Source organism: Bufo gargarizans, chromosome 10 (genome assembly GCF_014858855.1).
Source record: "Bufo gargarizans isolate SCDJY-AF-19 chromosome 10, ASM1485885v1, whole genome shotgun sequence".
Taxonomy (NCBI): Eukaryota; Metazoa; Chordata; class Amphibia; order Anura; family Bufonidae; genus Bufo; species Bufo gargarizans.
In genome coordinates this window covers 85,507,758-85,531,056 of record NC_058089.1, presented here as the reverse complement: position 1 = coordinate 85,531,056, position 23,299 = coordinate 85,507,758, and the positions used below count along the sequence as shown (strand labels likewise).

The window sequence follows — 23,299 nt, the reverse complement described above, 5'->3', positions numbered from 1 at the left end:
GTGTGTGTGTGTATGTATATATATATATATATATATATATATATGTATATGTATATATACACACAGTGGGATGCGAAAGTTTGGGCAACCTTGTTAATTGTCATGATTTTCCTGTATAAATCGTTGGTTGTTAAGATTAAAAATGTCAGTTAAATATATCATATAGGAGACACACACAGTGATATTTGAGAAGTGAAATGAAGTTTATTAGATTTATAGAAAGTGTGCTATAATTGTTTAAACAACATTAGGCAGGTGCATAAATTTTGGCACCACAAAAAAGAAACTAAATCAATATTTAGTAGATCCTCCTTTTGCAGAAATTACAGCCTCTAAACGCTTCCGGTAGGTTCCAATGAGAGTCTGGATTCTGGTTGAAGGTATTTTGGACCATTCCTCTTTGCAAAACATCTTTAGTTCATTCATGTTTGATGGCTTCCGAGCATGGACAGCTCTCTTTAAGTCACACCACAGATTTTCAATTATATTCAGGTCTGGGGACTGATATGGCCATTCCAGAATGTTGTACTTGTTCCTCTGCATAAATTCCTTAGATAATTTCCTGATTAGTTATACACTGGTGCATTTAAAAACTCAGTAAAAAGACAATTCATTCTCATGTGACAATTCATGGTGTAGCAGCCTTGTGACGCTCTCAGGTAAAGTGCATCATATATCTGTGATTATCTTCAATTTCTTAGTGCTTCATGTAAAGTGCAATAGTGATAGTAGTTAAAACATCCATGACTTGCTCAATCACAATTCACACCTGTAAGAAAACCGCAGATCACAGGAATCCATAAGCTTCAGTTAACTTGTGCTCTCGCCGCGCTATATCAAAGATGGAGCATCGCTCCATCTCGGCGTGTCACTCTGCTTACTACGCCTGCGTTCCCCTCATGGCATAGTGCATCATGAACCCGGCACTCGGGGCGGGAACAGGCAATGTGTTGGGTGGGTGCCTGTTGCCCATGTCCAGGAATGCTATTTAATCCTGTTGCTAGACTTGGGTGTGGCTCCCAGTCTGGGAAAGGAGCAGGATGTGTCGAGGCCTGTGGGAGCCGGGACCCTCTAACCCTGTGTAAGTACTGGTGATGTGTTTTGGGGAGCTGGGTGGTAGACCCAGATCCCGATAGAAAGGCAAAGACTGTTTAGTCAGTGGCCTGACGGCTGAAGATTTATGTTTTTGATTTATGTTTTGGTAGCTGGGACCCTCTAACCCTGTGTGTGGGGTAAGCACTGATGATGTGTTTTGGGGAGCTGGGTTGTAGACTTAGATCCCGATAGAAAGGGAAATACTGTTAGTCAGTGGTCAGATGGCTGAGGATTAGGGATGAGCGAACTCGAACTGTATAGTTCGGGTTCGTACCGAATTTTGGGGTGTCCGTGACACGGACCCGAACCCGGACATTTTCGTAAAAGTCCGGGTTCGGGTTCGGTGTTCGTCGCTTTCTTCGCGCTTTTGTGACGCTTTCTTGGCGCTTTTTGAAAGGCTGCAAAGCAGCCAATCAACAAGCGTCATACTACTTGCCCCAAGAGGCCATCACAGCCATGCCTACTATTGGCATGGCTGTGATTGGCCAGAGCACCATGTGACCCAGCCTCTATTTAAGCTGGAGTCACATAGCGCCGCCCGTCACTCTGCTCTGATTAGCGTAGGGAGAGGTTGCGGCTGCGACAGTAGGGCGAGATTAGGCAGATTAACTCCTCCAAAGGACTTGATTAACTGATCGATCTGCAGCTGTGGATCATTGAGCTGCTGATCCTCAATTGCTCACTGTTTTTAGGCTGCCCAGACCGTTTGTCAGTCACATTTTTCTGGGGTGATCGGCGGCCATTTTGTGTCTTGTGGTGCGCCAGCACAAGCTGCGACCAAGTGCATTTAACCCTCAATGGTGTGGTTGTTTTTTGGCTAAAGCCTACATCAGGGTGAAGCTGTCACACCAAGTGCATTTAACCAGCAATAGTCTGTTCATTTTTTGGCCATATACAAAATCAGGGGCAAGCTGCGCCTGTCACCAAGTGCATTTAACCCTCAATGGTGTGGTTGTTTTTTGGCTAAAGCCTACATCAGGGTGAAGCTGTCACACCAAGTGCATTTAACCAGCAATAGTCTGTTCATTTTTTGGCCATATACAAAATCAGGGGCAAGCTGCGCCTGTCACCAAGTGCATTTAACCCTCAATGGTGTGGTTGTTTTTTGGCTAAAGCCTACATCAGGGTGAAGCTGTCACACCAAGTGCATTTAACCAGCAATAGTCTGTTCATTTTTTGGCCATATACAAAATCAGGGGCAAGCTGCGCCTGTCACCAAGTGCATTTAACCCTCAATGGTGTGGTTGTTTTTTGGCTAAAGCCTACATCAGGGTGAAGCTGTCACACCAAGTGCATTTAACCAGCAATAGTCTGTTCATTTTTTGGCCATATACAAAATCAGGGGCAAGCTGCGCCTGTCACCAAGTGCATTTAACCCTCAATGGTGTGGTTGTTTTCTGGCTAAAGCCTACATCAGGGTGAAGCTGTCACACCAAGTGCATTTAACCAGCAATAGTCTGTTTATTTTTTGGCCATATACTACATCAGGGGCAAGCTGCGCCCGTCACCAAGTGCATTTAACCCTCAGTAGTGTGGTTGGTCAAGCTGTGACACCAAGTGCATTTAACCAGCAATAGTCTGTTCATTTTTTGGCCATATACTACATCAGGGGCAAGCTGCGCCCGTCACCAAGTGCATTTAACCAGCAATAGTGTGGTTATTTTTTGGCCATATCCCAGTCTAATTCTGTCACTAAATCCATACCGGTCACCCAGCGCCTAAATACTAGGCCTCAAATTTATATCCCGCTAAATCTCTCGTTACCGCTGTCCTGTTGTAGCTGGGAAAGTTATTTAGTGTCCGTCAAAGCACATTTTTTGTTCTGGGTTGAAGTACAATTCCCAATTTAGCAATTTCATAATTTAGTGGTTTCTGCTATATCAGAGCTATTTGAAATCTATCCCTAAAAGGGTATATAATATTCAAGGTGCACATTGGGTCATTCAGAATAACTTCACACACACCCGCTACTGTGTATTTTCAAGTCTAATTCTGTCACTAAACCCATACCTGTCACCCAGCGCCTAAATACTAGGCCTCAAATTTATATCCTGCTAAATCTCTCGTTACCGCTGTCCTGTTGTAGCTGGGAAAGTTATTTAGTGTCCGTCAAAGCACATTTTTTGTTCTGGGTTGAAGTACAATTCCCAATTTAGCAATTTCATAATTTAGTGGTTTCTGCTATATCAGAGCTATTTGAAATCTATCCCTAAAAGGGTATATAATATTCAAGGTGCACATTGGGTCATTCAGAATAACTTCACACACACCCGCTACTGTGTATTTTCAAGTCTAATTCTGTCACTAAACCCATACCTGTCACCCAGCGCCTAAATACTAGGCCTCAAATTTATATCCTGCTAAATCTCTCGTTACCGCTGTCCTGTTGTAGCTGGGAAAGTTATTTAGTGTCCGTCAAAGCACATTTTTTGTTCTGGGTTGAAGTACAATTCCCAATTTAGCAATTTCATAATTTAGTGGTTTCTGCTATATCAGAGCTATTTGAAATCTATCCCTAAAAGGGTATATAATATTCAAGGTGCACATTGGGTCATTCAGAATAACTTCACACACACCCGCTATTGTGTATTTTCAAGTCTAATTCTGTCACTAAACCCATACCTGTCACCCAGCGCCTAAATACTAGGCCTCAAATTTATATCCTGCTAAATCTCTCGTTACCGCTGTCCTGTTGTAGCTGGGAAAGTTATTTAGTGTCCGTCAAAGCACATTTTTTGTTCTGGGTTGAAGTACAATTCCCAATTTAGCAATTTCATAATTTAGTGGTTTCTGCTATATCAGAGCTATTTGAAATCTATCCCTAAAAGGGTATATAATATTCAAGGTGCACATTGGGTCATTCAGAATAACTTCACACACACCCGCTACTGTGTATTTCCAAGTCTAATTCTGGCACTAAACCCATACCTGTCACCCAGCGCCTAAATACTAGGCCTCAAATTTATATCCTGCTAAATCTCTCGTTACCGCTGTACTGTTGTTGCTGGGCAAGATATTTAGTGTCCGTCAAAGCACATTTTTTGTTCTGGGTTGAAATACAATTCCCAATTTAGCAATTTCATAATTTAGTGGTTTCTGCTATATCAGAGCTATTTGAAATCTATCCCTAAAAGGGTATATAATATTCAAGGTGCACATTGGGTCATTCAGAATAACTTCACACACACCCGCTACTGTGTATTTCCAAGTCTAATTCTGGCACTAAACCCATACCTGTCACCCAGCGCCTAAATACTAGGCCTCAAATTTATATCCCGCTAAATCTGTCCTTAGTGCTGTAGCTGGGCGAGTTATTTAGTGTCCGTTCAAGCACATTTCTTGTTCTGGGTTGAAATACAATTCCCAATTTAGCAATTTCATAATTTAGTGGTTTCTGCTATATCAGAGCTATTTGAAATCTATCCCTAAAAGGGTATATAATATTCAAGGTGCACATTGGGTCATTCAGAATAACTTCACACACACCCGCTACTGTGTATTTCCAAGTCTAATTCTGGCACTAAACCCATACCTGTCACCCAGCGCCTAAATACTAGGCCTCAAATTTATATCCCGCTAAATCTGTCCTTAGTGCTGTAGCTGGGCGAGTTATTTAGTGTCCGTTCAAGCACATTTCTTGTTCTGGGTTGAAATACAATTCCCAATTTAGCAATTTCATAATTTAGTGGTTTCTGCTATATCAGAGCTATTTGAAATCTATCCCTAAAAGGGTATATAATATTCAAGGTGCACATTGGGTCATTCAGAATAACTTCACACACACCCGCTACTGTGTATTTCCAAGTCTAATTCTGGCACTAAACCCATACCTGTCACCCAGCGCCTAAATACTAGGCCTCAAATTTATATCCCGCTAAATCTGTCCTTAGTGCTGTAGCTGGGCGAGTTATTTAGTGTCCGTTCAAGCACATTTCTTGTTCTGGGTTGAAATACAATTCCCAATTTAGCAATTTCATAATTTAGTGGTTTCTGCTATATCAGAGCTATTTGAAATCTATCCCTAAAAGGGTATATAATATTCAAGGTGCACATTGGGTCATTCAGAATAACTTCACACACACCCGCTACTGTGTATTTCCAAGTCTAATTCTGGCACTAAACCCATACCTGTCACCCAGCGCCTAAATACTAGGCCTCAAATTTATATCCCGCTAAATCTGTCCTTAGTGCTGTAGCTGGGCGAGTTATTTAGTGTCCGTTCAAGCACATTTCTTGTTCTGGGTTGAAATACAATTCCCAATTTAGCAATTTCATAATTTAGTGGTTTCTGCTATATCAGAGCTATTTGAAATCTATCCCTAAAAGGGTATATAATATTCAAGGTGCACATTGGGTCATTCAGAATAACTTCACACACACCCGCTACTGTGTATTTCCAAGTCTAATTCTGGCACTAAACCCATACCTGTCACCCAGCGCCTAAATACTAGGTCTCAAATTTATATCCCGCTAAATCTGTCCTTAGTGCTGTAGCTGGGCGAGTTATTTAGTGTCCGTTCAAGCACATTTCTTGTTCTGGGTTGAAATACAATTCCCAATTTAGCAATTTCATAATTTAGTGGTTTCTGCTATATCAGAGCTATTTGAAATCTATCCCTAAAAGGGTATATAATATTCAAGGTGCACATTGGGTCATTCAGAATAACTTCACACACACCCGCTACTGTGTATTTCCAAGTCTAATTCTGGCACTAAACCCATACCTGTCACCCAGCGCCTAAATACTAGGCCTCAAATTTATATCCCGCTAAATCTGTCCTTAGTGCTGTAGCTGGGCGAGTTATTTAGTGTCCGTTCAAGCACATTTCTTGTTCTGGGTTGAAATACAATTCCCAATTTAGCAATTTCATAATTTAGTCGTTTCTGCTATATCAGAGCTATTTGAAATCTATCCCTAAAAGGGTAGATCATATTGAAGGTGCACATAGGGTCATTCAGAATAACTTCACACACACGCTTCTGTGCATTTCCAAGTCTAATTCTGTCACTAAATCCATACCGGTCACCCAGCGCCTAAATACTAGGCCTCAAATTTATATCCCGCTGAATTTGAATACAATACATTGGGCCAAATAATATATTTGTTGTTGTGGTGAACCATAACAATGAGAAAAACATCTAGTAAGGGACGCGGACGTGGACATGGTCGTGGTGGTGTTAGTGGACCCTCTGGTGCTGGGAGAGGACGTGGCCGTTCTGCCACATCCACACGTCCTAGTGTACCAACTACCTCAGGTCCCAGTAGCCGCCAGAATTTACAGCGATATATGGTGGGGCCCAATGCCGTTCTAAGGATGGTAAGGCCTGAGCAGGTACAGGCATTAGTCAATTGGGTGGCCGACAGTGGATCCAGCACGTTCACATTATCTCCCACCCAGTCTTCTGCAGAAAGCGCACAGATGGCGCCTGAAAACCAACCCCATCAGTCTGTCACATCACCCCCATGCATACCAGGGAAACTGTCTCAGCCTCAAGTTATGCAGCAGTCTCTTATGCTGTTTGAAGACTCCGCTGGCAGGGTTTCCCAAGGGCATCCACCTAGCCCTTCCCCAGCGGTGAAAGACATAGAATGCACTGACGCACAACCACTTATGTTTCCTGATGATGAGGACATGGGAATACCACCTCAGCATGTCTCTGATGATGACGAAACACAGGTGCCAACTGCTGCGTCTTTCTGCAGTGTGCAGACTGAACAGGAGGTCAGGGATCAAGACTGGGTGGAAGACGATGCAGGGGACGATGAGGTCCTAGACCCCACATGGAATGAAGGTCGTGCCACTGACTTTCACAGTTCGGAGGAAGAGGCAGTGGTGAGACCGAGCCAACAGCGTAGCAAAAGAGGGAGCAGTGGGCAAAAGCAGAACACCCGCCGCCAAGAGACTCCGCCTGCTACTGACCGCCGCCATCTGGGACCGAGCACCCCAAAGGCAGCTTCAAGGAGTTCCCTGGCATGGCACTTCTTCAAACAATGTGCTGACGACAAGACCCGAGTGGTTTGCACGCTGTGCCATCAGAGCCTGAAGCGAGGCATTAACGTTCTGAACCTGAGCACAACCTGCATGACCAGGCACCTGCATGCAAAGCATGAACTGCAGTGGAGTAAACACCTTAAAACCAAGGAAGTCACTCAGGCTCCCCCTGCTACCTCTTCTGCTGCTGCCGCCTCGGCCTATTCTGCTGCTGCCGCCTCGGCCTCTTCCTCCGCCTCTGGAGGAACATTGGCACCTGCCGCCCAGCAAACAGGGGATGTACCACCAACACCACCACCACCACCTCCGTCACCAAGCGTCTCAACCATGTCACACGCCAGCGTTCAGCTCTCCATCTCACAAACATTTGATAGAAAGCGTAAATTCCCACCTAGCCACCCTCGATCCCTGGCCCTGAATGCCAGCATTTCTAAACTACTGGCCTATGAAATGCTGTCATTTAGGCTGGTGGACACAGACAGCTTCAAACAGCTCATGTCGCTTGCTGTCCCACAGTATGTTGTTCCCAGCCGGCACTACTTCTCCAAGAGAGCCGTGCCTTCCCTGCACAACCAAGTATCCGATAAAATCAAGTGTGCACTGCGCAACGCCATCTGTGGCAAGGTCCACCTAACCACAGATACGTGGACCAGTAAGCACGGCCAGGGACGCTATATCTCCCTAACTGCACACTGGGTAAATGTAGTGGCAGCTGGGCCCCAGGCGGAGAGCTGTTTGGCGCACGTCCTTCCGCCGCCAAGGATCGCAGGGCAACATTCTTTGCCTCCTGTTGCCACCTCCTCCTTCTCGGCTTCCTCCTCCTCTTCTTCCACCTGCTCATCCAGTCAGCCACACACCTTCACCACCAACTTCAGCACAGCCCGGGGTAAACGTCAGCAGGCCATTCTGAAACTCATATGTTTGGGGGACAGGCCCCACACCGCACAGGAGTTGTGGCGGGGTATAGAACAACAGACCGACGAGTGGTTGCTGCCGGTGAGCCTCAAGCCCGGCCTGGTGGTGTGTGATAATGGGCGAAATCTCGTTGCAGCTCTGGGACTAGCCAATTTGACGCACATCCCTTGCTTGGCGCATGTGCTGAATTTGGTGGTGCAGAAGTTCATTCACAACTACCCCGACATGTCAGAGCTGCTGCATAAAGTGCGGGCCGTCTGTTCGCGCTTCCGGCGTTCACATCCTGCTGCTGCTCGCCTGTCTGCGCTACAGCGTAACTTCGGCCTTCCCGCTCACCGCCTCATATGCGACGTGCCCACCAGGTGGAACTCCACCTTGCACATGCTGGACAGACTGTGCGAGCAGCAGCAGGCCATAGTGGAGTTTCAGCTGCAGCACGCACGGGTCAGTCGCACTACAGAACAGCACCACTTCACCACCAATGACTGGGCCTCCATGCGAGACCTGTGTGCCCTGTTGCGCTGTTTCGAGTACTCCACCAACATGGCCAGTGGCGATGACACCGTTATCAGCGTTACAATACCACTTCTATGTCTCCTTGAGAAAACACTTAGGGCGATGATGGAAGAGGAGGTGGCCCAGGAGGAGGAGGAGGAGGAGGAGGAAGAGGGGTCATTTTTAGCACTTTCAGGCCAGTCTCTTCGAAGTGACTCAGAGGGAGGTTTTTGGCAACAGCAGAGGCCAGGTACAAATGTGGCCAGCCAGGGCCCACTACTGGAGGACGAGGAGGACGAGGATGAGGAGGAGGTGGAGGAGGATGAGGATGAAGCATGGTCACAGCGGGGTGGCACCCAACGCAGCTCGGGTCCATCACTGGTGCGTGGCTGGGGGGAAAGGCAGGACGATGACGATACGCCTCCCACAGAGGACAGCTTGTCCTTATCCCTGGGCAGCCTGGCACACATGAGCGACTACATGCTGCAGTGCCTGCGCAACGACAGCAGAGTTGCCCACATTTTAACCTGTGCGGACTACTGGGTTGCCACCCTGCTGGATCCACGCTACAAAGACAATGTGCCCACCTTACTTCCTGCACTGGAGCGTGATAGGAAGATGCGCGAGTACAAGCGCACGTTGGTAGACGCGCTACTGAGAGCATTCCCAAATGTCACAGGGGAACAAGTGGAAGCCCAAGGCCAAGGCAGAGGAGGAGCAAGAGGTCGCCAAGGCAGCTGTGTCATGGCCAGCTCCTCTGAGGGCAGGGTTAGCATGGCAGAGATGTGGAAAACTTTTGTCAACACGCCACAGCTAACTGCACCACCACCTGATACGCAACGTGTTAGCAGGAGGCAACATTTCACTAACATGGTGGAACAGTACGTGTGCACACCCCTCCACGTACTGACTGATGGTTCGGCCCCATTCAACTTCTGGGTCTCTAAATTGTCCACGTGGCCAGAGCTAGCCTTTTATGCCTTGGAGGTGCTGGCCTGCCCGGCAGCCAGCGTTTTGTCTGAACGTGTATTCAGCACGGCAGGGGGCGTCATTACAGACAAACGCAGCCGCCTGTCTACAGCCAATGTGGACAAGCTGACGTTCATAAAAATGAACCAGGCATGGATCCCACAGGACCTGTCCGTCCCTTGTCCAGATTAGACATTAACTACCTCCCCATAACCATATATTATTGGACTCCAGGGCACTTCCTCATTCAATCCTATTTTTATTTTCATTTTACCATTATATTGCGAGGCTACCCAAAGTTGAATGAACCTCTCCTCTGCCTGTGTGCTAGGCCTAAATATATGCCAATGGACTGTTGCAGTGGTGGCTGACATGAAGCCTGATTCTCTGCTATGACATGCAGACTAATTCTCTGCTGACATGAAGCCAGATTGTCTGTTACGGGACCTCTCTCCTCTGCCTGGGTGCTGGGCCTAAATTTATGACAATGGACTGTTGCAGTGGTGGCTGACGTGAAGCCTGATTCTCTGCTATGACATGCAGACTGATTCTCTGCTGACATGAAGCCAGATTGTCTGTTACGGGACCTCTCTGCTCTGCCTGTGTGCTAGGCCTAAATATATGCCAATGGACTGTTGCAGTGGTGGGTGACGTGAAGCCTGATTCTCTGCTATGATATGAAGACTGATTCTCTGCTGACATGAAGCCAGATTGTCTGTTAAGGGACCTCTCTCCTCTGCCTGGGTGCTGGGCCTAAATTTATGAAAACGGACTCTTACAGTCCTGGGTGACGTGAATCCTGATTTTCTGCTATGACATGCAGACTGATTCTCTGCTGACATGAAGCCAGATCGTCTGTTACGGGACCTCTCTGCTCTGCCTGTGTGCTAGGCCTAAATATATGCCAATGGACTGTTGCAGTGGTGGGTGACGTGAAGCCTCATTCTCTGCTATGACATGCAGACTGATTCTCTGCTGACATGAAGCCAGATCCTCTGTTACGGGACCTCTCTCCTCTGCCTGTGTGTGTGCTGGGCCTAAATATATGCCAATGGACTGTTGCAGTGGTGGCTGACGTGAAGCCTCATTCTCTGCTATGACATGCAGACTGATTCTCTGCTGACATGAAGCCAGATTCTCTGTTACGGGACCTCTCTCCTCTGCCTGTGTGTGTGCTGGGCCTAAATATATGCCAATGGACTGTTGCAGTGGTGGCTGACGTGAAGCCTCATTCTCTGCTATGACATGCAGACTGATTCTCTGCTGACATGAAGCCAGATTGTCTGTTACGGGACCTCTCTCCTCTGCCTGTGTGCTAGGCCTAAATATATGCCAATGGACTGTTGCAGTGGTGGCTGACGTGAAGCCTCATTCTCTGCTATGACATGCAGACTGATTCTCTGCTGACATGAAGCCAGATTCTCTGTTACGGGACCTCCCTCCTCTGCCTGGGTGCTGGGCCTAAATATATGCCAATGGACTGTTGCAGTGGTGGCTGACGTGAAGCCTCATTCTCTGCTATGACATGCAGACTGATTCTCTGCTGACATGAAGCCAGATTGTCTGTTACGGGACCTCTCTCCTCTGCCTGTGTGCTAGGCCTAAATATATGCCAATGGACTGTTGCAGTGGTGGCTGACGTGAAGCCTCATTCTCTGCTATGACATGCAGACTGATTCTCTGCTGACATGAAGCCAGATTCTCTGTTACGGGACCTCCCTCCTCTGCCTGGGTGCTGGGCCTAAATATATGCCAATGGACTGTTGCAGTGGTGGCTGACGTGAAGCCTCATTCTCTGCTATGACATGCAGACTAATTCTCTGCTGACATGAAGACAGATTCTCTGTTACGGGACCTCTCTCCTCTGCCTGTGTGTGTGCTGGGCCTAAATATATGCCAATGGACTGTTGCAGTGGTGGCTGACGTCAAGCCTCATTCTCTGCTATGACATGCAGACTGATTCTCTGCTGACATGAAGACAGATTCTCTGTTACGGGACCTCCCTCCTCTGCCTGGGTGCTGGGCCTAAATATATGCCAATGGACTGTTGCAGTGGTGGCTGACGTGAAGCCTCATTCTCTGCTATGACATGCAGACTAATTCTCTGCTGACATGAAGACAGATTCTCTGTTACGGGACCTCTCTCCTCTGCCTGGGTGCCGGGGCCTAAATATCTGAGAATGGACTGTTCCAGTGGTGGGTGACGGGAAGCCAGATTCTCTGCTATGGAACCTCTCTCCAATTGATTTTGGTTAATTTTTATTTATTTAATTTTTATTTTAATTCATTTCCCTATCCACATTTGTTTGCAGGGGATTTACCTACATGTTGCTGCCTTTTGCAGCCCTCTAGCTCTTTCCTGGGCTGTTTTACAGCCTTTTTAGTGCCGAAAAGTTCGGGTCCCCATTGACTTCAATGGGGTTCGGGTTCGGGACGAAGTTCGGATCGGGTTCGGATCCCGAACCCGAACATTTCCGGGATGTTCGGCCGAACTTCTCGAACCCGAACATCCAGGTGTTCGCTCAACTCTACTGAGGATTTATGTTTATGTTTTGGTTGCTGTTTTGTGCTGATGTGCTTGAAAATAAAGCATCGTTTGGACTTCAATCTGGTGTCCATAGCGAAATCTGTGAGAATGACCCCCTTACAATTGGTGGAGGATGTGGCAATGTCTATGCTGAAAAGACACAACAAAAAGTGGTTGTTAGGAGCAATGACATCACAGAAAAGAGCAGGTGCTGCCGAAAAAATGCTTGTGTTGTTTCTGGATTTTTTTTGCAAAGAAAACTGTACAGGATTTAAAGGGCCAGAAGGTGACCAGTGGAAATGGCTGCGGCTGGGTGGAGCCCATGGGAGAGATTCTGCGAGATGGTGATTGGGGGACTCCCGGCGTGGGTTACGCTAGCCTCCTGCCAACAAGTGTCTCGGGTCCGAGAGTTCTGGAGTTTCTGAAAGATGGTCTGGTGTGGTGGAAACCTAAGGTGATGTCATCTGTGGGAAGTGGCCCTGTTGGGTGGAAAACCAAGGCCACAGAGGAAGTAATGGAGCAGCTGGTGCGGGAAACTAATTCCTTGTTGAGGAATCAGAGTGCTGCACTTGGAGAGGATGCTCTGAACTTGGCTGAAAGTGGATATTGCCAAGGGCAGCCGTCGGGAAGACAAGAAGATGGAGAGCAGTGTGGCACTCCGGAGTGTACCGAGTCCTGGAGAGGCTGTGCAGAGAAACGGTAATGACGTTGCTAGGAGCAACCCCTACCTGGAAAAAGTGACAGCTTTACCGGTGTTGTCAGTTGCCAGTTACTGGGGAATAGTAAATCTCAAGGATCCCATGCTATCCCGCGTAGGAGGCAGCAGGATTGCGAAATCGGAAGTCGCTGCGGCTATTGTGGAGTCTGCATGCGATCCTGGGCAGACTGTTCCCAGGATCCAGGAGAAAGATGATGAACTCGGTAGAGATGTACCTAGAGTGCCCTCATCTTCCGAGGTGACCGCACCTGTGATGACATTGGGTAAGAGAGTTCAGTTATTACTTGTATAGCAGACAAAGTGACAATGAGCGGGGCTCTGGAGGTCGGGAATGTTGCTGACCAGTGCCCTAATGCCCCAGAAGCCCTGTGTTGTGGTATGAGCTGGCAGCAGTTGCTCTCTGCCGAGCCAGTCTGTGTAAAAACACCAGGACTAGAGACTTCTGCACAAAAGTGTGACCTTATGGAGAAGGGTAGTCCAGTCCAGGCATTGTTGGATGCAGAGAGCCAGGTGATCTTGGTACCTGCCAGCCGGGTGGCTGGGAACTATGTGCGGGACATTTTTGCAGAAAGTGACATACGGTAACTCCTGCAAAACCTGAAACTGTCCCTTTAAATGAGAGCGTGATGGACATACACATTGAATTTGGTGGTGTGAGTGAAATGACCATTGGAAACAATGGTGCAGACAAGGTACCAAGTGATTGTGCAGAATTTGTTGAAATCTATAATGGTAATGTGGGTTTATGTACAAGGTCTGATGAGGATGCCAACCCTCTTACTCTTGGTAAAAATGTATACGGTATAAAAATGCTGATTGATGTTGAGAGCTCACAGCTGAAGGAACCCACTGTGAAAAATGTGCAAGGATACAGTGTGGCAGTCATAGAGGGTGTACCACATGTACCAGAGGTGGATATGCAGTCTCCTCGGTATTCTATGGTTGCTGGGGAGGTGTTCAATGTGGAGATGGGCTCATCGAAGCCCCTAGAGGTCAGGGTTGATAATGACCCGAGTGTTATACACTACATGCAGAATTATTAGGCAAATAAGTATTTTGACCACATCATCCTCTTTATGCATGTTGTCTTACTCCAAGCTGTATAGGCTCGAAAGCCTACTACCAATTAAGCATATTAGGTGATGTGCATCTCTGTAATGAGAAGGGGTGTGGTCTAATGACATCAACACCCTATATCAGGTGTGCATAATTATTAGGCAACTTCCTTTCCTTTGGCAAAATGGGTCAAAGTAAGGACTTGACAGGCTCAGAAAAGTCAAAAATAGTGAGATATCTTGCAGAGGGATGCAGCACTCTTAAAATTGCAAAGCTTCTAAAGCGTGATCATCGAACAATCAAGCGTTTCATTCAAAATAGTCAACAGGGTCGCAAGAAGCGTGTGGAAAAACCAAGGCGCAAAATAACTGCCCATGAACTGAGAAAAGTCAAGCGTGCAGCTGCCAAGATGCCACTTGCCACCAGTTTGGCCATATTTCAGAGCTGCAACATCACTGGAGTGCCCAAAAGCACAAGGTGTGCTATACTCAGAGACATGGCCAAGGTAAGAAAGGCTGAAAGACGACCACCACTGAACAAGACACACAAGCTGAAATCTCAAGACTGATTTTTCTAAGGTTTTATGGACTGATGAAATGAGAGTGAGTCTTGATGGGCCAGATGGCTGGATTGGTAAAGGGCAGAGAGCTCCAGTCCGACTCAGACGCCAGCAAGGTGGAGGTGGAGTACTGGTTTGGGCTGGTATCATCAAAGATGAGCTTGTGGGGCCTTTTTGGGTTGAGGATGGAGTCAAGCTCAACTCCCAGTCCTACTGCCAGTTTCTGGAAGACACCTTCTTCAAGCAGTGGTACAGGAAGAAGTCTGCAAGGTAAGAAAAACATGATTTTCATGCAGGACAATGCTCCATCACACGCGTCCAAGTACTCCACAACGTGGCTGGCAAGAAAGGGTATAAAAGAAGAAAATCTAATGACATGGCCTCCTTGTTCACCTGATCTGAACCCCATTGAGAACCTGTGGTCCATCATCAAATGTGAGATTTACAAGGAGGGAAAACAGTACACCTCTCTGAACAGTGTCTGGGAGGCTGTGGTTGCTGCTGCACGCAATGTTGATGGTGAACAGATCAAAACACTGACAGAATCCATGGATGGCAGGCTTTTGAGTGTCCTTGCAAAGAAAGGTGGCTATATTGGTCACTGATTTGTTTTTGTTTTGTTTTTGAATGTCAGAAATGTATATTTGTGAATGTTGAGATGTTATATTGGTTTCACTGGTATAAATAATTGAAATGGGTATATATATTTTTTTTGTTAAGTTGCCTAATAATTATGTACAGTAATAGTCACCTGCACACACAGATATCCCCCTAAAATAGCTAAAACTAAAAACAAACTAAAAACTACTTCCAAAAATATTCAGCTTTGATATTAATGAGTTTTTTGGGTTCATTGAGAACATGGTTGTTGTTCAATAATAAAATTAATCCTCAAAAATACAACTTGCCTAATAATTCTGCACTCCCTGTATATAATGTATGTGCTGTGACCGTTAGCATCGCAAAGAGGAAAGCTACCATGTCAATGTATTGCGAAATTCAGGCAGTCACTAGTAGTGACCAGACGACAGTTATACCTGATGCGAAGAGAGCTGACGGCAGCCTAGTTTCTGAGACCCATACCCAGGCAGGGGTAGATTACCTGACACGTCAGTACAGCTGCAATCATGAAGATTTCTCTCTCTCCACACAGTTCCTAGATATGATGGAGAAGTGACTAGCTGTCTTCACTGTCACCGAAGAAGACTGCAGTAGACACAAGCAAAGTGCTTAAAGGGACCCTGGGTGGAACCCCCACAGCGTGCCCAAAAGATAATGGTGATACTCCTACATCGGCTGCAGCAGAGTAGAGGGAAGAGCATCTGGAACAGGAGGCCCTCTCCTTGGCTTGATCCCTTGAAGAATCGCTTGAGGAGCGAAGTAAATGTGAGAGGCTGAACAAGCAACTCAGAGCAGAGATGAAAGATCTCATTAGCTCAAAAGATGATGTCGGGAACAACGTCTGAGTTGAAGTATAAGCCACTTGGCTTGAAAACGGTTCTGAGAGAGAACTGAAACATTGCTACATGATATGTGTGAATAAATGGCACATTTTTTCAACTTTCAAGGAGTGCTGCGGAATTTTATTGTGTGTGTGTGTGTATATATATATATATATATATATATATATATATATACAAATTACCCCCTCCCCCCCCCAAAAAAAAAGGGACTACACTAAAAACTGAGCTTTGACGTGATCAGTAAAATTTACGGTATTGATTGGCTCTCAGTGGATTCAGGACACATGTAAGTAGATTTTGTGTAAAACATTTTGTATAAAAATCCACTACAGTAAAATGAATCTGAACACTAGCTTAAAAACTTAACTCTATCTATCGCAAACCTCTAATTGCAATTTCTTTCAACAAAAAGTGGCAAAAAATTAGCACAGATAAAAATAAACTGAGCACAGGTGCTTATCAGTCAAGATCAACGCTATGCAGTCACAGCTCGAACACAGAAAAAATAGCACAGGGCTAGGAGAAAAAAAACTGACAAAAAAGAATACACAGATTGGTGTCTGTTGAAAGGGGGAGCGTGGATAGGGACAGGGAAACTACTGAACAACACTGGAGAGTGCAGGAACACTGAAAAGCGCAGTGGAACAGCTGCACCACAAGTTACAGCAAGCAAACTAACAGCACAAAGGGGTACACCTCCTATCTGCATGCAGTCACCAACTAGAATGGCTGCACACAGAGGAATTCATCCTGTTCCCTCTGCCGCTGTAGTGCTGCTATTGGCTGAAATGTTCTACCAGCCAATCACAGCGCTGACAGGGGATGCCAAAAACTGGCGTTTCCTTTCGGACCTTGGAGTCATTTGGTGCTGTCTATCTATTTTTTGCACCTATTGGCCAATCGCAGCGATCAGCGATGCAAGAGGAAGGTAAAACATCCCTGAGCGATTAGCCGCTGCAGCAGTTTTTGTTTGGCTGAATCCCAATATATTTGCCGGGTAGGGACTGGATCTCCCCCTGATCCCATTATAGTTAGTAGGACTGACGGGCATTGCAGTAACATCCAGTAGTGCTGGAACTTGAGAGCTGCGGCAGGCTGTTCCCTACCAGAACTATAATTCTAGTGTAAAATTAGCCTAACAACGAGGATCAGCCTGGCAACATAGAAACATAGAATGTGTCGGCAGATAAGAACCATTTGGCCCATCTAGTCTGCCCAATATACTAAGTACTATGGATAGCCCCTGGCCCTATCTTATATGAAGGATGGCCTTATGCCTATCCCATGCATGCTTAAACTCCTTCACTGTATTTGCAGCTACCACTTCTGCAGGAAGGCTATTCCATGGATCCACTGCTCTCTCAGTAAAGTAATACTTCCTGATATTACTTTTAAACCTTTGCCCCTCTAATTTAAAACTATGTCCTCTTGTAGCAGTTTTTCTTCTTTTAAATATTCTCTTATCTTTTACCTTGTTGATTCCCTTTATGTATTTAAAAGTTTCTATCATATCCCCTCTGTCTCGTCTTTCTTCCAAGCTATACATGTTAAGGTCCTTTAATATTTCCTGGTAAGTTTTATCCTGCAATCCATGTACCAGTTTAGTAGCTCCTCTCTGAACTCTCTCCAAAGTATCAATATCCTTCAGGAGATATGGTCTCCAGTACGGAGCACAATACTCCAAATGAGGTCTCACTAGTGCTCTGTAGAGCGGCATGAGCACCTCCCTCTTTCTACTGGTAATTCCTCTCCCTATACACCCCAGCATTCTGCTAGCATTTCCTTCTGCTCTATGACATTGTCAATAGACAATGCAACTAAGCTGCAGTAAGTGATAAAAGGTCTAGGTACGGGCAATGAGGACAATTATTATGTGGTAATCTTTGCCCATGGGTCGTGACTTACAAGATCAAAACTTGACATCTGCTTTAAAGGAAACCTGTCAGGTGATTTCTGCTGTCCTGAGAGCAGAATATGATAGAGGAGAGAATCTGAGACCTGTGAGACATAGGTTTCTATGATATAGAGCAGGAGTTATAAGTAAAAAGGAGACTAAATCCTGACAGAACTCTTAGGAGAGGTGCTGAGAGTCCAAATTAATCTGCCAACACAAGATGATTGACTGCCTTCTCCGTCCACACACTGAAACAAGAGAATTGTCAATCACAGTGTGTGGATGAGGTAAGCAGGGCTCACGCTTTCTCTATAGGTTTCCTTTAGAGAAGACAGTGCTGGACAATTTAGATTAAGATGGTCTGACCTGGGGCAAGCATGTATTGACGCAGTGTATGACCATTAGGTAGATGAATAGATTTCTTTGAAATGCTAAAACATCAGTTAGACAATGCATTTCAGAGGTCTAAGGCTCCTTTCTCAAGACTGATGGGATAAGGGAGCAGTACAGCACATTCTGACCAAACAGAGCAGCTGACATACAATGGAATACATGTGGCGTACTCACCATTTGTGCACCTTGTTCTTTGTCATTGTACTTTTGGGATTTACTCCATCTTCCATATTCTGCTCTAAGAAAGGGTAAAAGAAATGACCTGAGCAATTATGCTCATGACATTAAAGGGAACCCGTCAACACGAAATGCAGGAGAAAATGAGCAGAATGATAGGTGATTTTGTGGGAAAAGATTCAGTAAAACGTATAATTTATTTATTTAAACCTCTGCTCTTTCTTATGCATCTGAGTGTTGGCCTTGTCTTCCATCAATTTGGACCTGACTACAAAATGGGGCCACTTTTAGTATTTTTTCCAGGGCCACTTTAAGTTACCAGTCCACCCCTGAGCTAAACAATATATATTTTTGGCTAAACACCATTTCCCCATATCTTTATTAGTGACTGAAAAGAACAACTCTAAATGTAGTGTGTTGTCTTTTCATTAGAAATTGGAGGAGGTATAATTTATCTATTGTGGAGCTTAATGAATAACCATTCCCAAAGCATGCATGTCATGCATTCTTCATTATTGTATGTGTGCTGTAAAAAGTGATGCAGAGGCTTTGTAAATAAAGCATTTGGTGCAAACGTGTCATTAATACACTGGTATGTCTTAGGGGGGTGTAGCAGGTATCTGTTGCCCTCTGCCCCAAATGAAACCATGCCACCAAAGACCAGTAGATGCATGAAGTAGGTTTGGGGGGCCCTGTTACAAATGTTGCACTGGTGACCAGTATCATCAGGTTAAACCTAAGGTAAATCTGCTGCTTTGTTTTTGTGTATGTATTATGCTGTATGCTGTTATGTATTAACAAATCATTTGTTTTACCTCTATAGCCTCTTGTGTTAATATCTCCTCCAAACCAAAGTCAAACCGTAGAAAAACAGCCACACGATTTAAGCATCGATGTATACAGCCGCACCCTGTACTGGACATGTGAGGCCACCAACAGCATCAACGTTAACAGGGTTACTGGAGAATATATTGGCACTGTTTTGCGTGGACAGTATGACAAGCCAAGGGCCATTGCTTTAAATGCAGAGAGAGGGTAAGCTTTTTTATTTTTCCCAACATTAGTATCTTAAAAGGTGGAGAATACCTTCAGAAGGGCTTTGGTCATTGTACAAAAAAAAAAAAAAACATTGACCCAGATTTGGAAATGTCCTGCTCATAAAATTTGTCTAAAAAGTGTACGAAATTCTTGTTTTTGCTTCAGCCATAACTTTTTTTTATTTTTATGCAGCCATATGTGAGCTTGTTTTCTGCTGGACAAATTGTATTTTGGGGTACAATTAACATAGTTTATAAGACCGAAAAAAGAAATCGTCCATCCAGTTCGGCCTGTTATCCTGCAAGTTGATCCAGAGGAAGGCAAAAAAACAAATACCTGCGAGGTAGAAGCCAAATTTCCCCACTTAAGGGGAAAAAAATCCTTTTTGACTCAGAATAACTCCCTGGATCAACGACCCATCTCTAGTAGCTATAACCTGTAATATTATTACACTCCAGAAATACATCTAGGCCCCTCTTGAACTCTTTTAGTGAACTCACCATCACCACCTCCTCAAGCAAAGAGTTCCATAGTCTCACTGCTTTTACCATAAAGAATCCTCTTCTATATTTGTGTATAAACCTTCTTTCCTCTAGATGCTGAGGATGTCCCCTTGTCACAGTCCTGGTGGGGATAAATAGATAATGGGAGAGATCTCTATACTTTGCCCTGATATATTTATACATAGTTATTAGATCTCTCCTTAGTCTTCTTTTTTCAATAGTGAATAACCCAACTGTAGTCCACCATTCCAGGTATTACTTTAGTTACCCTCTCTGAGCCCTCTCCAGCTCTGCTATGTCTGCCTTGTTCACAGAAGCCCAGAACTGTACACAGTACTCCATGTCTGGTCTGACTGTTGATTTGTAAAGTGGCAGGACTATGTTCTCATCACACATTATCTTATTGGCCTTGGCAGCAGCTACCAGACACTGGTTTCTACAGCTTAGTTTGCGGTTCACAAAAATTCCTAGGTCCTTTTCCATGTCAGTGTTACCCAGTGTTTTACCATATAGTATGTACTGGTGACTTGCATTATTCCTTCCCATGTGTATAACCTTACATTTGTCAGTGTTAAACCTTATCTTCCACTTCTCTGCCCAAGCCTCCAATCTATCCAGATCCATCTGCAGCTATATACTGTCCTCTTCTGTGGTAATTACTTTACACAGTTTAGTGTCATTTGCAAAAAATTTTATTTTACTGTGCAAGCTTTCTACAAGGTCATTAATAAATGTATTGAAGAGAATAGGGCCCAATACTGGCTCCCGGGGTACCCCTCTAGTGACAGTGACCCAATCTGAGAGTGTGTAGTTAATAACCACCCTCTGTTTTCTATAACTGAGCCAGTTACTTACCCACATTTCCCAGGTGTCCCCGAACCTGCACATCTGCTGTTCTGTCAGGTCTATTGGTTAATACTAAGTCCAGTGTGGCCGTCCCTTTAGTCGGGTCCTGGACCAGTTGGGAAAGGTAATTACCGACTAGAGGGACGGCCACACTGGATTTAGTATTAACAAATATACCTGACAGAACAACAGGTGCAGGTTGGGGGACACCTGGGAAATAGTGACCATAAAATAATACCCTTCCAATTTCATTCAAAAGAGTGTTTCTTCAGGGAGGAACAAAAATACCAAACTTCAGCAAAGCAAAATTTAGCCAACTAAGAGAGGCCATTGGCCTAACTAATTGGGACAAAGTAATTAAAAATACATTCACAAAATGGGATAAAAGAATGCTATCCTAAAATATATAATTTTGAGAGGTACATACCTTATGGGAGTAAAAGGGTAAGGAACAAGAAAAAAACATTGTGGATAAATATAATATAATTATAAGGAAAGGAATAAATGACTAATAGAACGCATTTAAATCAGAAAAAAGAAGGGTAGCAAGGAAGCATTGGAAAACTATAAGAAAAAATTGAATTCTGTAAGAAACAAATAAAAGCAGCCAAAGTAGAGACAGAGATATTCATTACCAAAGAGAGTAAAACTAACCATAAAATGTTCTTCAATTATATAAATGGTAAGTAAATCTTAAGGTGTCGGCCCTTTACAAAGTGTCGAGGGGGGAGGGGGGGGTTGCAGACAGTGATGAGAAAGCAAAGCTATAAAAAAAAAAATCTCCAGTTTATTCACTGAGAGAAATAAACTGTCAGATGAAATGCAGATGTAAAAGTAAATTCCCTATTAAAAGTGACCTCTCTGACCCAGGAAGAAGTACAGCGTCGTTTTAAAAAGATTAAAATAGACAAATCGCCGGGACCAGATGGCATAGACCCCCGTATCCTAAGAGTAATATAATAGCAAGACCCTTATGTCTAATATTTAAGGATTCTATACTGACAAGGAATGTTCCACAGGATTGGCACATATCAAATGTGGTGTCAATATTCAAAAAAGGTCCAAAAACAGGGCCAGAATCTATAGGCTGTTAATTTTAACATCTGTTGTGGTTAAACTGTTTGAACACTTTCTAAAAGATGCTATCTTGGAGTACTTCAATGAACATAGGCAAATAACGCCATTTCAGCATGGCTTCATGAGGAATCTGTTATGTCAAAACTAATTTAATCAGTTTCTGTGAGGAGGTAAGTTCTAGATTTGACTGTGGTGAATCAATCGATGTCAATGCTATACCACATAAAAGGTTAGTATATAAAATGAGAATGCTTGGACTGGGGAGAAAATGTCTGTACCTGGGTATGTAACTGGCTTAGTGTTCGAAAACAGAGGATGGTTATTAATGGTAAACACTAAGATTGGGTCACTGTCACTAGTGGGGTACCTCAGGGGTCAGTATTGGGCACTATTCTCTTCAATAAATTTATTAATTATCTTGTGCAAGGCTTGCACAGTAAAATATCAATTTGTATAATAGACGAGGGCGGCACTCACCGGTACTTGCAGAGTGGTTACTTTATTCCAACGTAGTAAAAGGTAGGGAGCAGACTTACATACATGTGTGCATCAGCAGGACAAGGCAACGGCCGTTTCGCACCTAGGTGCTTCGTCGGGCCTGTAATCAAGCGGTGAATTTCACCTACTTTTAAAAGCCTCCTATGACGCGCTTCTCTCTGAGCCGCCCAGGCATTGCGCTCCCCTGGCGCCTACCTGTGTGTCACAGAGGGGGAGCTACATCCCTATGTGAAAGACCTATTACATTAAAATAATAATACAAATAAACTTGCAATGAGTAGAGCATAATCAACGGCATTTACAAAAAGACTCCCATGTCGATCTTTTCATTGAGTCCCAACGGACCCATTGCATCTGCGCGCAAGATCCACTTGCTCTCTCTCCTTAGTAGTTCTTTATGTCTATCTCCCCCTTGTGGTAGGCTGCGTATTACCTCAATGCCTGCAAAACTTAGTGTTTGATTGCTCCCTCCACGTTCCTGTCTTATATGTTCAATGAGACGTGGGCAACCCTTGCCACTGGTAAGTGAATTAATATGTTCCCTAATCCTTTCTTGGAGACATCTAATTGTTTGCCCTATATAAAACCTGCCGCATATACAGTACAGACCAAAAGTTTGGACACACCTTCTCATTCGAAGAGTTTTTTCTTTATTTTCAGGACTATGAAAATTGTAGATTCACACTGAAGGCATCAAAACTATGAATTAACACAAGTGGAATTATATACATAACAAAAAAGTGTGAAACTGAAAATATGTAATATTCTAGGTTCTTCAAAGTAGCCACCTTTTGCTTTGATTACTGCTTTGCACACTCTTGGCATTCTCTTGATGAGCTTCAATAGGTAGTCACCTGAAATGGTCTTCCAACAGTCTTGAAGGAGTTCCCAGAGATGCTTAGCACTTGTTGGCCCTTTTGCCTTCACTCTGCGGTCTAGCTCATTCCAAACCATCTCGATTGGGTTCAGGTCCGGTGACTGTGGAGGTCAGGTCATCTGGCGCCGCACCCCATCACTCTCCTTCATGGTCAAATAGCCCTTACACAGCCTGGAGGTGTGTTTAGGGTCATTGTCCTGTTGAAA

The 23,299-nt window shown here is 44.7% G+C and overlaps 1 protein-coding gene across 1 annotated transcript in view; it reads left to right on the top strand.

The window, feature by feature from the left end:
- LOC122920076 (low-density lipoprotein receptor-related protein 5-like) overlaps nucleotides 1-23,299 on the top strand; it is an 833,413-nt gene that overhangs the window by 637,420 nt on the left and 172,694 nt on the right. Inside the window, 1 exon segment of the mRNA XM_044269285.1 lies at nucleotides 19,078-19,289. Within this exon segment, the coding sequence (XP_044125220.1) occupies nucleotides 19,078-19,289 (212 nt within the window).